General features: G+C 41.2%; 1 protein-coding gene across 11 annotated transcripts in view; it reads right to left on the reverse strand.

The window, feature by feature from the left end:
• Positions 1-16,825, reverse strand: part of EVI5 (ecotropic viral integration site 5) — a 191,844-nt gene that overhangs the window by 156,309 nt on the left and 18,710 nt on the right. For 10 of the 11 annotated variants that reach the window (XM_036352437.1, XM_036352435.1, XM_036352436.1 and 7 more), the window contains exon 2: positions 6,429-6,658. In XM_036352437.1, coding sequence (XP_036208330.1) covers positions 6,429-6,577 — 149 coding nt within the window. In that variant the 5' untranslated portion in view covers positions 6,578-6,658. Of the gene's footprint in view, positions 1-6,428; positions 6,659-16,825 lie in introns of those variants that run through there. The other variant, XM_036352445.1, reaches the window with a different exon arrangement.

Raw genomic sequence — 16,825 nt, forward strand, 5'->3', positions numbered from 1 at the left:
ACAGGCAAAATATTTTGACATGTAATGAAAATTTTTAATTATGAGATTTTTTTTAAATCAACTCTTCAAAACCTGGTGTATATTTTACTCAGAGCATATTGCAATTTAGATCAGTCAAATCTGAGGTGCTCATTTGTCACATATGGCCAGTGACTACCATAATGGATAGTATAAAGATATATAAAGTTTAAAACATTCCAGCTTAGCATATCAAAAATAAAAAGTACAAAGATATAAAGTTTCAAACATTCGTTTACATATTAAAAAATAAAATGCATTTACTTTAGTTTAAAACAACCCTTTCCATTTCCTCATCCTCCAATCTCAACCCCCAAAACCTGCTAAAAAGCAAAATCTGCATCAAATAATAGAATGTAAAAGGAAACAATTATGGTTACAAAGCCAAACTTTTAAACCATGCAGATAATGGCCCACTCAAAAATTAAATCAGCAACATTCATTTCCTTAATTACACTTGAACCATACCTCCTTAAATCCATCTCTACAAAGCCAAGAATACGAATTCTTTGTATTTTGAAAAAATAACTGTCCCATTTCAATTTTAAGGCTATAAATTATTAACCTTCATCAAACAGATCTTTGACATTGTATCGAACCATTTCTTCACATCTTTCTGGGACTGCCACAAGTACTTATTTTTCAAAAATGGTAACTGCAGTAAAATTATAGGAAGGAAAAAGTATAATTATATAATTTGGTATTTTCATGTTTCTCATTTTCATTTTCTAAAATACTACCATTTTTATACTTTCTGAATCAAAAAGAGTTAAGTAATATAACCAGAGATTCATCTACATTTGGAGAAGAGAAGGAAAAATACTAAAAGAAAGCATCTCCCCTGTTAAAATGTGGCGAGCCAGCATAGCCATGGCATACTCAGCCCCAGGGCACCTTATGTGCCGAGCCAGCTCAGCCTGGTTTCGTGACCCTGAGAGGGGGCGGTGAAGGATGGAGAAAAGACAGACAAGAGAAGAAAGCTGGGTCTGGGTGGGACGCTGCTCCCGGATGGAGAGACAGCGCCACAGACTACAAGCCATGTCTTTATTTTATAGACAGATTCCACGAGGCAAAGTAAGGGCGTGGTCAAGATGTTTACAAGGTTTCATGAGTTTCGATGCTACTCAATTACATGCACCTGAACTCTGTCAAACCCACATTACTCAGACACGTGGGGCCACGCGTTCGGACCATAGGTTCAAGCTTGCAACCATAGCTCTTGGCTATAATTGTGCTGGGAGGGCTCTGCCCTCCAAGCTGGGACTTGCACATGGCAATGAGAGGACTATGCCCTCTCATTAGTCCGAGGCTTGAACCTGTCCAAACACTGTAGCCGCTCGCCACATTAAAAGTAGTTGTGTCTCATAATATTTACATATATAACTTGCATATTTACACTACGAACCACAGAAGTGCTCAGAGAAAATTTAACTAATTATTCTTACAATTTTTCCTTGGACTTAATAGGTTACTGGGGTATTAGGGGAGAACAGGGAGTAGGAAAGCAAGATCTCAGTGTTCATCTTTTTTTTTTTTTTTTTGAGAATTCTTAAGAGTTTGAGTAAAACTGATGACATAAGCTGGGGAGCAAGACCTCAAATGCTCCCTGTCATTTTATTTTTTACTAGAGTCAGAGAGATGTGTTTTCCCACCAGGATTGTTCACGTAAGGCAAAAAAAAAGATGTCATTACATCCACCCATTCTCTACACAAAAATCCTTCTCATGGATTCTGGGTTCCAATAACTGAAGAGGGGGAAGGGAAGAGGGAGGGCAGAGGAATAAATGGTTGCAATGCAAACTCAAAATAAAGACTTAAATGTAAGACCTGAAACCATAAAACACCTAGGAGGAAAAACATACACAATAAACTCTTTGACATTGCTCTTAGCAATATCTTTTTAAAGCTGACTCCCCAAGCAATGGAAATAAAAGAAAAAATAAGCAAATGGGACAACATCAAACTAAAAACTTAAAAAAATAAAGACAACCTACTAAATGGGAGAAGATATTCACAAATGATATATCGGAAAGGTATAATATCCAAAATACATATGGAACTCAAACAAGTTAACACCAAAAAAGCAAACAATCTGATTAACAAATGAGCAGAAGATCTGAATAGACATTTCCCCAAAGAGAGCATACAATTGGCCAACTCACATATGAAAAGATGCTCATCACTAATCACCAGGGAAATGCAAATTAAAATCACAATGAGATAACATCTCACACCTCTCAGAATAGCTATCATCAATAAATCAATAAAATACAAGTATTGGTGAGGATGTGGAGAAAAGAAAACCCTTATGCACTGTTGGCGAGACTGTAAATTGGTATAGCTACTACAGAAAACAGAATGGAAGTTCCTCAAAAAATTAGAACTACTATATGACCCAGCAATTTCACTGGATATTTACCCAAAGAAATGCAAAACACTACTTCAAAAAGATATATGCACCCCTGTGTTAACTGCAGCTTATTTACAATAGCCAAGATACGGAAGTAACCTAAATGTCTATCAACAGACTTCTGGATAAGAAAGACTGGTAGCTGTATACTATAAAATATTACTCAGCCAAAAAAAAGAATGAAATCTTACCATTTGTGACAACATGGATAGGCTTTCAGGTATTATGCTAAGTAAAATAAGTCAGACAGAGAAAGACAAATACCAGTATGATTTTGTTTATATGGGAATCTTAAAAAAAAGGTAAAAAAACACTAATAAATACAGAGAACAAATTGATGGTTGCCAAATGGAAAGGGGGTTGGGGAAATGAGTGAAATCATGCAAGGGATTAGGTAGTACAAACTTCTACCAGTATAAAAAGTCATAGGGATATAAAGTACAGTATAGGGAACACAGTCAATAATATTGCAATAATAATGTGTGGTGTCAGATGGGTACCCCTTATTGGGGTGTACTTTGTGAGGTATATACATGTCTAATCACTGTGTTGTACACCTGAAACTAATATAATATTGTACGTCAATTGTAATTGAGAAATAAATTTTTTTTAAAAAACAAGATATCAATACCTACTAAAATGGCTAAAAGTAAAGACTCTCAGCACCAAGTGCTGGCAAGGATGTAGAGGAAATGTTTATAAGCTAATAGTGAGAACATGAAAAAGTATAGCCGTATGGAAAACAGACTGACAGTTAAATACACACCTACTACATGAACCAGTTATCCATCACTAGGTATGTGCCCAGTAGAAATGAAATTATACAACAATACAAATGTCTGTACTTTTTTTTTGAAAAATGTTTTAATTTTTATTGAATTTATTTATGTAACACTGGTTAATAAAATTATATAGGTTTCAGATATAACAATTCTATAATACAAAATCTATATATTGTTTTGCATGTTCACCACCCAAAATCAAGTCTCCTTTCAAAACCACTAATCTCCCCTTTATCCTATTCTACCTCTCCCAACCCCCCTTGACCTTTGGTACTCCCCATACAGTTGTTTGTGTCTCTGAGTTGTTGTTTTTTGTTTTGATTAATCCCTTCACCTTTTTCACCAAGTCCTCCAACTCCCCTCCCTTCTGACAGATGTCAATCTGTTCTCTCTATCTTTGAGTCTCTATTTTCCTTCTTTATTTTGTTCATTTGACTCTACATATAAATTTAATCATATGGTACTTGTCTTTCTCTATTCATATGGGTGAATCTCCAAATAATTATGCTGAGTGAAATAATCCATTTAAAAAGAGTACAGAGTGCCCTGGCTGGTGTAGTTCAGTTGGTTGGGTGTCATCCAGTGCACCAAGAGGTCGCTGGTTCAATTCCCATTGAGGGCACATGCCTGGTTGAGGGTCTGATCCCCAGTAGGGGGCGTACAGGAGGCAGCCAATGGTGTTTCCCTCTCACATTGTTTCTCTCTCTCTCCCCCCTTCTTGCTCTCTCTAAATATCAATAAAAATATTTTTTAAATAGAGTACATAGTGTATGATTCCATTTCTATAAAATTCTAGAAAATGCAAACTAAACTAGTTTGAAAGCATTATCAATGGCTTCCTGGAGATGGGAAGCTGGATAATGGATACATTCATTTTCTTGATTTTGGTGATAATTTTTTTTCTTTGGTGATAATTTTACAGTATATATATATATATATATATATATATATATATATATGTATATATATATATACATCAAACTGTGTACCTTATTAAGTATAATTTTTTATTATGTCAATTATATATCAAAAAAGCTGCTAGAAATTATCTCTGCTATTATGCTTAAAGTGAGTGGTAATATATATCTTGACTAAACACAAAAGGATGCTCTTCTAATAATTCCTTTTTGGCTGATGCCCTAAAGAGCTTTTGATAATCTATATATATAAAAGGCTAATATGCTAAGTGTTTCTCCGACTGTCCAACTGGTCGCTATGATGTGCACTGCCCACCAGGGGGAAGACACTCAATGCAGGAGCTGCTGTGATATGCACTGGCCATTTACAAAGAAATGGCACCGAGGACCTGGTGCCGACAAAGCAACACTCGGCTTCCCCCAAGTGGGACACAGGCCCCATCACCACCCTGGAGCGACACCCACCAAATCGCAGCCAACGCTGCCAAGACCCCATGGCACAAAATGTGGCCCACAGCCCAGCCAGCCTGGAAACAGTGGCTGTGGGCGCCAGGTAATAACATCACATAGCAACGCCCGCTTCCTCTCCCTAGCAACTAGCCTCCTTGGAGTTTCTTCAGCCTAGGAACATGACTTGCTTTATAGCCAGGTGCAAACATTGTACACTTTAACCAAATGTCTGTGAAGCGTTTTCCCATGCCTCATCTCATGTGATCTTCACAGAAGTCCTGGAGTAAGTACAGTGGGGCCTTGACTTACGAGTGTCCCAACTAACGAGTTTTTTGAGATACCAGCTGTCTCTCAGCTGATTTTTTGCATTGAGTTGATAGAGTAATTTCAGTTAACGAGCTCTTTAACAAGCTCGGTCTCAGAACGAATTAAACTCATAAGTCAAGGCCCCACTGTAGGTAGATAGGAGACTTGGTGGAATCTTATTTTCTTTTCACTAGCCAGAAAACAGATTTAGAAAGCTTAGAAACTTGACCTGACTGAAAAGAAGTAAGAAATGGTGGACTTTGAAAATGACATCAGGTTTTCTCACTGCACAGAATATAGTCAAACACTGCTGTAGTTAAATATTTCACCCTTTGTTTTCCCTGTGTGATCTACAATCATAATCTGCTTCATGTTGATATTTACTGCTGTGTTGCTGACAGTTACCTAAAAGAGAAGTTGGGGTGCTTCACTGGGCTGGAAAAAATTTAGCTAAATCAGAAAGCAGGTCTAATTAAGCAAGTTTATTCTATACATATAAAAGACTAAGGTGACCCACGCATGTGCAATACATATAAAGCTCTCACTGGCACCAATAGCATGCGTGTGTTTCGATTTGTCAGTATCAATTGTGAATTTGGTTGACACTTCTATTTATAGAGAAAGGGTGAATAGTGATATTAAAATATTTCTTCTAATTAATTTCCTTTCAATGTGCACGAATTCATGCACCGGGCCACTAGTAATAGAGTAAAATGACACACAGAGTCCAGAGCACACATTTCTAGCAGAGTAAACAACTATTTCATATTCATCAACAGAAAAGGATACTTTGCCTTCCATGAATAAACTTATGAAGAGATTTCCCACTCTAAAACGCATATCAGATATCCATCCTGATTAAATTATTTTATGACATAACCAGAGGGGACTATTTTGTTTAAAACAAAAATGGTAGTTTTGCCCTAACTGGTTTGGCTCAGTGGACAGAGTGTCGGTCTGTGGACTGAAGGGTCCCAATTTGATTCTGGTCAAGAGCATGTATGTACCTTGCTTACAGGTTCCATGACCTGCCCTGGTCGGGGTGCTTGCAGGAGGTAACCAATCAATGTTGTCTCTCTCACATCAATGTTTCTCTCTCTCTGTCTCTCCCTCTCCCTTCCACTCTCTCTAAAAATCAATGGAAAAATATTCTCAGGTGAGAATTAACAAAAAAATATTAAAAATTTTAAAAATGGTGGTTTTATTTGCCTTTAAATTTTTTTCTAATATTCAGGAAGAATTTAGGGAATATTCTATACTAAGAAAATAAATATATAGGGAGTGGGTAGGTAGAGGTGGAAGAGAGTATAGGGGGATAAATGGTGATATTTTTAAAAAAGAAGAAATATATAAAGCTATGTTAGCCAGAAGAAAATTTTAGTCCAACTTTGGTTTAAGATCAACTCTTCCAAAACAGACTTGAATACTTTTAAGTAATTTTGATAAACAATAAGCCAAAAAATAAAAAATAAACATTCTTAATATGAGTAAATGGTTGAGTTTGTATGAAAGTTGGAGAGAAAAAAGACAAACAACCTCACTCACCTATTTTGTTCCTCCAGTTTAGCCAGGAGTTCTAAGTCGTCTGGACTCAGCTGTGACGGGGAAGATGGTGAAAGGGCTGGCGTTGATAATGTGGTAGATGAGGATGTAGTGTGTAATGAAGTAGATGGGCTTGCCACCTGACTGGCCATCTGATTGACTGTGTATGATACTGTGTTCTTCACCCATGAGAGAGTAGAACTCAGCTTTTCCGCAACCTTGTCTGTCGCCACCTGAGGATAAAAATAAAAGTTACGTGTATTTTAGTTTTACAGTACTCATTACCAATAACTTGACAATCCTGTAAACTTTTTCTTAGTAATCACCATCAGGATATTCTCTTTGAGGTGATAAAGGTAAAATCTGTTTTAGCAATGATTATCCAGCTTTTGGAAACTGTTTTAATTCTGCAACATTAATAAACTAAAATAGTGTGTTCCAAACTACAGATTGGATAAAACAATGTAACGGATAACACTAGCATTTTTTAAATTAAGAGAAGAGAAGATATTAGTGTAAAGATATATTGTCTTATGAAATTTTTGTTCAAAAACTATGTACTTACATATTTCGATATGTATGTTTATATTCAGTTGAGATAGAAAATGTATTCTTTATTGGGGTTGTAGTAAAAAACATTTAAAGCCAAGAAAGTCAAACATGGCCAAACCGGTTTGGCTCAGTGGATAGAGCATCGGCCTGCGGACTGAAAGGTCCCAGGTTCGATTCCGGTCAAGGGCATGTACCTTGGTTGCAAGCACATCCCCAGTAGGAGGTGTGCAGGAGGCAGCTGGTCGATGTTTCTCTCTCATCGATGTTTCTAACTCTCTATCCCTCTCGTTCTTCTCTGTAAAAAATCAATAAAAAATATTAAAAAAAAAAAAAAGAATTTAAAAAAAAAGAAAGTCAAACATGTCCATTATGTGATGAGGACAGAGAAATCCTGTAACATGACTAATAATTAAAAAAACAAACTGTTTGCTTTACATAAATAAGATGTAATGAGACCCATGATGTCTGTCTTCAAACAACTGAAGAGTATTTTTACAGGATAAGGTCTAGTTCTAAAGGAACAAAATTATGATGAACAGTTGAGTTAACAGTGAGATAGATTCAAGGTACAATTTTCAATTGGATAGAACTATTTATAAATAGAATAGAATGCCTAAAGGAGTATATTCCCTACCAATGGCTATAATAAAAGCAATTATAAGATCCAAATGTCAAGAATTGGTTGAAGATGTGTTTCTGTTTTAAAAGTAGGCAATCAAGACTAGAAAAACCTTTAAGATCCCTCTTCTTTGTAGGGCTCAATGAATTATACATATGTTCAAATATTCTACATAATAAAACCCAATATGCAAATCGACCACGGCAGAACGACCAGCAGAACAACCAGTCACTATGACACGCACTGCTCCCCCCTACCACCCCGGGGAAGGGGGCGACCGGCAGGGGTGATCAGGGGGCAGGGCCGGCCAGCAGGTGGTGCCAGGTCACCAGCCAAGGCGGGTGCCAGCCATAAGCCCTGATTGCCCTGCCCGCCGGTCGCCCCACAGATGGCCCTGATTGCCAGCCAGGCCTAGGAACCCTACCCTGCATATTGGGAACAGTCTCTTAGATTTAAAAATTAAAACCTGGCAAGGCTACTCTAACACTGAGATGCAGCATGACAAAGCCAATTACTTAACTTCTCTCTGCTTCAGTTTTTCCACCCATAAGATGGGGAAAACGGTACTACTGCCTCAGAAGGATCATGTTATGTACGACTTTTTATAATCAGGGCAAAAAAATGCAGCTGCCCATACAACAGCAAGATGCCTTTCACCTGTATGAAAAGTATGGTCACTGGTGCAGACAACATCCTGGCTTGTGAGAGGGATGTCCGATTGCCGGTTTAGGCCTGACATCCCCCGAGGGGTCTTGGATTGCGAGAGGGCGCAGGCCGGGCTGAGGGACCCCTGCCCCATGCATGAATTTCATACACCAAGCCTCTAGTCCATCATAATTCATATCACCCTAAGCAGGTATATATACAATAAATCCAGCTGAAAGACATCCTATATAATAAAAGGCTAATATGCAAATCAACCAAATGGCAGAACCACCGGTCACTATGATGTGAACTGACCAACAGGGGGCAGGCACTCAATGCAAGAGCTGCCCCTTGGAAGTCAGTGTACTCACTCCCACAGGGGGAGTGCTGCTCAGCCAGAAGCCGGGCTCATGGCTGGCAAGTGCAGCGGCGGTGGCAGGAGCCTCTCCCGCCTCCACAGCAGTGCTAAGGATGTCCAACTGACCAACTTGGCCTGCTCCCGCGGGGCCAAAGCCATCAGTCGGACATCCCCCGAGGGCTCCCAGACTGTGAGAGGGCACAGGCCGGGCTAAGGGACCACCCCCCACAAGTGTACGAATTTCGTGCACTGGGCCTCTAGTCCTATCTAATAAAAGAAAACATGGTAATTAGCCGTATGTCCGCTACCCTTCCCATTGGCTAATCAGGGCGATATGCAAGTTAACTGACAGCCAAGATGGCGGCCAGCAGCCAGGCAGCTTGAAGCTAACATGAGGCTTGCTTGCTTCAGTGACGGAGGAAACCAACATTCCCCGCCTGCCTTGCCGGCCTCTGAGCTTGCAGTTTGAAACATTGATACAAATATAGAAGCTAAACAGAACCCCAGAAACCTGCTTTCAGCCCGCCGGGATCTCAGAGCTGGAGTTGATACAGTGTTTCGATTATAGAACCCAAACAAACCAGATACCTGCTTTCAGCAGCAGAGGCCTCAGAGCTGGAGCCAGAGCTAAAGGTGGCCCAGAATAAAAAAAAAGAAAAAGAAAAAAAGGAGCGGTTGGGAGCTTCAGTCACCCGCCAGCCTGAAAACAGCCCTCAGCCCCTCACCCAGACTGGCCAGGCACCCCAGTGGGGACCCCCACCCTGAACGGTGTGTGATCAGCTACAAACAGCCATCATCCCCTCACCCAGGCTGGCCAGGCACCCCAGTGGGGACCCCCACCCTGATCCAGGACACCCTTCAGGGCAAACCAGCCGGCACCCACCCATGCACCAGGCCTCTATCCTATATATGCCTCCCAGCAGTGGGATCAGCAGAGCCTAGAGGCCTCCTGGCACCGGATCAGTGTGACAGGGGGCAGCGCCCAAACCCCGATCGCCTTGTGGCTCTGTGTGTGACAGGGGGCGGGGCCACAACCTCCCTATCAGCCCTGCTCTGTTCGTGACAGGGGAAGGTGCCCCAACCCCCTGATCAGCCCTGCTCTGTGCCTGATAGGGGGGAGCTCCCCAACCCCCTGATCGGCCCTGCTCTGTGAATGATAGAGGGCGGCGCCCCAACCCCCCCCCCCCTCCACAGGTCCTGCTCTGTGTGTGATGGGGTAGAGCCATAACCTCCCCATCGGCCCTGCCCTTAGTGTGACAGTGGCGGCACCCCAACCCCCTGATCGACCCTGTTCTGTGGGTGATAGAGGGCGGCACCCCAACCCCTGATCGGCCCTGTTGTGTGTGTGACAGGGGGCAGTGCCCTAACTCCCCTATCGGCCCTACTCTGTGAGTGACAGGGGGGAGCTCCTCAATCCCCTGATCGACCCTGCTCTGTGCGTGACAGGGTACGGAGCCCCAACCCCCCTGATGGGCCCTGCTCTGTGAGTGACAGGGGGCAGCGCCCCAACCCCCTGATGGGCCCTGCTCTGTGCGTGACAGGGGGTGGCACCGCAACCTCCCCATCGACCCTGCCTTGAGTGTGACGGTAACGGTGCCCCAACCCCCCAATCGGCCCTACCCTGACCGTGACTGAGGGTGGCATTGCAACCTCCTGATCCGCCCTGCTCTGTGCATGACAGGGGGCGGCGCCCCAACTCCCCAATCAGCCCTGTTCTGAGCCCAACCAGGGGCTGCACCTAGGGATTGGGCCTGCCCTCTGCCACCCGGGAGCAGGCCTAAGCCAGGAGGTTGTTATCTCCCGAGGGGTCCCAGACTGCGAGAGGGCACAGGCCGGGCTGAGGGACTCCCCTTCCCCCCCGAGTGCACAAATTTTTGTGCACCGGGCCTCTAGTATATATATAAAAGCCTAAGCTACCGAATGACCAGTCAACTGGTCGTTATGACCTGCACTGACCACCAGGGGGAAGACACTCAATGTAGGTCAGGCACGAGCCTCTCCCAATTAGGACTGACTGGGTGCAAGCCCGCGGCAGGTGCAGCAGGGCCAGGATGAGCAGGAGCAGCAGGCAGGAGCGGCAGGCGGTGTTGGACTGCCAGTTTTGATCCAATCCCCACAGGCCATGCCAAGGGACTCCACGGTGCACAAATCCATGCACCGGGCCCCTAGTACATAAATAATATTCAAACAAGGCACTATCATTTCAGTAATGAAAAACAATGTGAACAATAACTACATTTGAATATTTATATAAAACTACGTATTCATAATATATGAATAAGCAAGGTATATATTTTTAAGGAATTATACTTTTATAAAAACTATCATAAAAAGAGCTTCTTGATTGTAAGTCCTTAGACAGATATAAAAGCTGAAAACCTCAAAGTGCTTTCGTGTGCTTTGAGAAGATCTTAAATTGTATACAATAGGTAAATTGCTAGCACACTATAAATTATTTTCTGAATCAGCGTATTTTCAGCCAATCTTGGTTATATAAATAAATTCATATACACACAAATCAAAACACCAACACATACACACAAATCAAAATCCTACCTAGACTATCTTGGCAGGTACTATTTTCCTCGTGGGTTGCCCAAAGCTTTCCTCCATACACACAGGACTCTCTCTTTCTATCCCTCTGCCCCCACTTCCACCAACTCAACCCAGCAGGATAATTCAATATGAGGAAAGGATAACATCGAAAAGAGATTTTAATGTCTTAGTTCAGCAACTCAACATAAAGCTGGAACTGCTAAGACAAAGATTTGATTACAAATGTTGAATAGGAGCACGAGTTTTATTAACCTAAGGATACCTCTTATTTTCTTTTCACTTTCATTAACTTTCCCCTTTTCTAACTTATTTCTCTTGAGAATGATATTACAGAATGAATCAGGAAGCTCTTACTATTGAGGGAGAACTCCCAAGAAAGACAAGCAGGATAAAGTACCGGACCCAAGGAAAAGATGCATGGAGCAGATCATTAGCCTTCCAGGTAAAAGAAATTCTCATCAATGCATACAGTCCATCAGCACAGTTCATCATGGCAAAAGACTAGACAGAAACGAAGGAATAATTTAGCCAGATCTACCTTTATGCCAGAAAATGGTAGGAGCCATGGTAAACAATAAGATAGCCTACTGTGGGAGAAACCAAGATGGCGGCATAGGTAAACACCGGAGTTTGCTGCCTCGAACAACCACTTCAAAAATGCAACTAAAAGACGGAACAGACATCATCCAGAACCACAGGAAGGCTGGCTGAGTGGAAATTCTACAACTAGAAGGAAAGAGAAAAGCATACCGAGACTCAGAGGAGGTGTGGTGTGGAAGTAAAATACTAAGGTGCGGAGGTGCATGCGGAGCGGGCTGGCAGCTGAGGGCACAGTTATCATTTTCAATCGGGAGGGAGTCTCCGGCTCTGAGCTCCAGTTCTGGGCGAGTCTCTAGGGACCCAGACTCATACGGGAGAAGCGGGACTGTCTGGCAGCAGTTGGAACTCGAGGGCAGCTTTCTCTCGGAGGGGCTTGCAGCGATTACCAGGACACTGAGAAGCAGAGCCTCTGAGGGCAAGACTGAGAGCAGCCATAACTGCTAGCCCCGCCCTATTTGATCCTGTGGGACCCACCCCGCCCAAGTACTGCAGGGAGGCTTTTGCTGGATAGCCTCAGGCAAAGGCTAGATTAGCACCTCCCTAGAGATCCAGGAGCCAGGAAACCCAGAGGTCAGAGTGGGACCATCCAGTTTGCAGCCTCGTGGAACCATAAAGGACACACTCAGGGGGAAGACTCAGTGAGCACCAAAGCCCCATTGAAGCAAGTCTAGCCCCAGAGGGGTGTCTCCAGCACAGAAGTTCTCCCACTGCAGACACAACTGATTCTCACAGCCAACTGGCCTGGAGGTCAATTCCTCCCAGTGATAACTACAACAATCAAGACTTAACTACAACAAGACTGTACACAAAGCCCACAAGGGGGTGCACCAAGAGTGCCCTCCTCAGGTAATTGGGGAGGCTGAACCACTGGGCCCTAGAGGACACTCAGCACAGAAAACCACTTTATCAACACAGGGAAGCATAAAAAATGCGGAGACAAAAAAAAAGGACACAAATGACAGAAATGAAGGAAAGCAAACTACTAGATATAGAGTTCAAAACCACACTTTTAAGGTTTTTCGAGAATTTTCTAGAAACTGCCGATAAACTTAATGAGATTTACAAGAAATCTAATGAGACCCTCGAGGTTGTGATAAAGGACCAACTAGAAATTAAGCATACACTGACTGAAATAAAGAATATTATACAGACTCCCAACAGCAGACTAAAGGATTGCAAGAATCAAGTCAACGATTTGAAATACGAAGAAGCAAAAAACACCCAACCAGAAAAGCAAAATGAAAAAGGAATCCAAAAATATGAAGATAGTATAAGGAGCCTCTGGGACAGCTTCAAGTGTACCAACATCAGAATTATAGGGGTGCCAGAAGGAGAGAGAGAGCAAGATATTGAAAACCTATTTGAAGAAATAATGACAGAAAACTTCCCCTACCTGGTGAAAGAAATAGACTTACAAGTCCAGGAAGCGCAGAGAACCCCAAACAAAAGGAACCCAAAGAGGACCACACCAAGACATATCATAATTAAAATGCCAAGAGCAAAAGACAAAGAGAGAATCTTAAAAGCAGCAAGAGAAAGAAAGTCACCTACCTACAAGGGAGTACCCATACGAATGTCAGCTGATTTCTCAACAGAAACTTTGCAGGCCAGAGGGAGTGGCAAGAAATATTCAAAGTGATGAATGCCAAGAACCTACAACGAAGATTACTTTATCCAGCAAAGCTATCATTCAGAATTGAAGGTCAGGTAAAGAGCTTCACAGACAAGAAAAAGCTAAAAGAGTTCATCACCACCAAACCAGTACTATATGAAATGCTGAAAGGTATCCTTTAAGAAGAGGAAGAAGAAGAAAAAGGTAAAGATACAAATTATGAACAACAAATACACATCTATCAACAAGAAAATCTAAAAATCAAGTGAATAATCTGATGAACAGAATGAACTGGTGATTATAATAGAATCAGGGGCATAGAAAGGGAGTGGACTGGCTATTCTTGGGGGGGAAAGGGGCGAGGGGGATGCGGGAAGAGACTGGACAAAAATCATGCACCTATGGATGAGGACAGTGGGTGGGGAGTGAGGGAGGAGGGTGGGGTGGGAACTGAGTGGAGGGGAGTTATGGGGGGAAAAAAGAGGAACAAATGTAATAATCTGAACAATAAAGATTTAATTAAAAAAAAAAAAGAAAGATAGCCTACTGTGATTTGTTATCCTATAACTTTTCTCTACATAGTTACAACTACAAATTCAATTGTGGAACTGGCACTAATTTGCATCTCAAAAATGCACTATATTTTAAAACAGAAAACCTTACTATGTAAAATTTATAGAAATGTTACTTTTTACTAATACCATTAATTTCAAATATACATACAACTTTCAAGAATTAGTGCTTTAAACGTTCATTATACAGGTATAAATGTCCTCTGCTCAAGATAATTGCAGCAAAGACAAAATTTTTATTATTAAAACAAATTTTTAGATTTGTTAATCATTACAACAAATAAATTTATCATACCCCTTCTGCATACTGTAGCAACAGGCTTCCATTTAAAGGGTTAGAATAACCAAGAGCACCACCCTGACATCCTTTCAACCTTGCTGGAGTAAGATTTAATCTGTAACTACTGAAGGCTCAACAACCCATCTTTAAATGTTAAATTCTTAAACATAACTGGAGTATTTAATTGCAGTTACACTTCAATAAAGCTTAATACTCATGGTCCCAGAAATCCCACAGGATTAAATTATTTTTTACATAAATCATCATTTCCCATTTTTCCTTTAACTTTGCTTTTCCAAATCTCCAGTCAACTGCCTCTAACCTCTTTCCTTCATCCTCTGGTAAACTAAGGTCATGAAGACATAATAAACCTGACTAGGCTATTACATCACAAAGTTCCTAGCAACCTCATAGAGGTGTTATTAATTTATTTTTAAACATTAACATACTTTGAAAAGGTTAAAACCTTTATTAAAAAGGCTTAGTAATCAGACACAAAAGGCCACATATTGTATAATTCCATTTATATAAAATGTCCAGAAGAGGCAAATCCAGAGAAAGAAATTAGATTAGTGGCTTTAAGGGACTTGGGGAAGAGGAACTGGGGAATGATTGCTAATGGGTATGGGTTTCTTTTTGGAATGATGAAAATGTTCTGGTATTGGATTGTGGTCATGGTTATACAATCTTGTGGATATACTAAATGCCACTGAACTGTAAAGAAGTGAATTTAATGGTATATGAATTCCAACTCAATTTTAAAAGGGCTTAGTCAATCTGAAAAAGCTACATAATGTATTATTCCAACTATAAGACATTTTGGAAAAGGCAAAACTATGGAGACAGCAAAAAGATCAGTGGTTGCCAAGGGATGGGGAGAGAGGAGGAACAAACAGAACACAGGATTTTTAGGGCAGCGAAAATACTCTGTATAATGCCATATGATGAATACATGTAATTATACATTTGCCCAAACCCATAGATCATACAACACCAAGAGTGAACTGTAATATAAACTATGGACTGTGGGTGATTATGATGGGTCAACGTAGGCTCATCGACTGTAACACGTGTACAATTGTGAAAGTGTATGTGTGGAGACAGGGAAATACGTACTTCTCACTCAACTTTGCTGTGAACATAAAACTTCTCAAAAAAAGTAAAATCTTAATAAAAAAATAAATAAAATATAAAGTTTAGCTTTAAATATTACTGCAATATTTGATGATCTCCCATGATAAATAATCATGGTTCCTTTATTACTTTGTATTTTATTAGAACTTACAAGGATGCTCTTAACTGCCAAAAGAACTGCTTTTAAAAATTTTAATTTTCAATCCTAACTCTAAAATACTCTAAAGCAGGTGTCACTATTTCCCCATTTCAAAAAAGAAGAAATGACACAGATAAGTTATACAACTTTATATAAGGTCAGAAAGCTAATAAAAGTCAAACATAAACAGTCTGGTTTGAGAGTGTTTTCCCTTAACTACTGTCAAGGGTGAGCAAGGCCAAACCCTGGCAATGGATATGGTCACTAATAACCTCAGTGAGTCCCCATGAAAAAAAGCATAAACCAGATTATAGTATAGGTGACTATGAAATTATGCTGAGCAACCTGACTGAACAGTTAACAGAACTGCTCAACCCACCACATGGGCTATTAGAGCTCAACAAAAATCTTTGCATTCCTTAGCACATGTACTTGATAATTGCATTGCTCTTGTCTATTTACCTGCAGCACAAGGTAATATCTGTGCTATAATCAAAACCTCCTGCTGTACCTGGATAAATACCTTTTCCCAGGTATAATTAGAAACAATCAAGCATCTTAAACTCACAAAGTCTGTTAAAGGGCACTTAAAAGTTATCACTGGCATTCCTAACTGGTGGAAAATTAAATTTCCAACATTTTTCAACTGGCTGTCAACTGGACTTTGGGCCATTTTAAGGTCTAGTTTACAAATTGTGATTTTTGCTTGTATAATCTCTGGCTTTCTTTGTCTTACCTTGAGCACATTTCATGTTTCCCTGAATCTGGATCTCGTGGATTCAAATCCTATAAGACCCCAAATTAAATTCTGTTTTACTTTTCAGCTTCAGTTCTTCAGTCCTTCAACACTATAAACTGTGTTTTTACTTTATGTCTTATTTTTTCTTAATAGTTGGATATGATGTACTAGGTAAATGGAAATGCTGTAAATAGGCCTTTAACAATGTGGTTTGAAGGTTTGGGGTAAGGGAAGCATTTTATAATCCTGCTAGAGGCCCGGTGCACAAAATTCATGCACAGGTAGGGTCCCTAGGCCTGGCTGCCGATCAGGGCCTTCCAGCTGCTGGCCAGGGCCTTCCTTCCCCAGCTGCCGGCCAAAGCCTTCCTTCGTTCTGCACCACCCGCTGGTGGTCAGCGCAGATCATAGCGAGTGACTGAACTCCTGGTCTCCTGGTTGAACTCAGGAGGGGCCAGCGTGCCTGCAGCCTGGCACCAGATCGGGTCCTGGGAGGCAGGCAGGCAGCTGATGGGGTCACCCACGGGGGCCTGGATGGTGGCTCGTGCTGGCGGCTCACGCTGTCCTGCCTTGCCTGCAGTATGCAAATTATCCGCC

Source organism: Myotis myotis, unplaced genomic scaffold (genome assembly GCF_014108235.1).
Source record: "Myotis myotis isolate mMyoMyo1 unplaced genomic scaffold, mMyoMyo1.p scaffold_m19_p_2, whole genome shotgun sequence".
NCBI lineage: Eukaryota > Metazoa > Chordata > Mammalia > Chiroptera > Vespertilionidae > Myotis > Myotis myotis.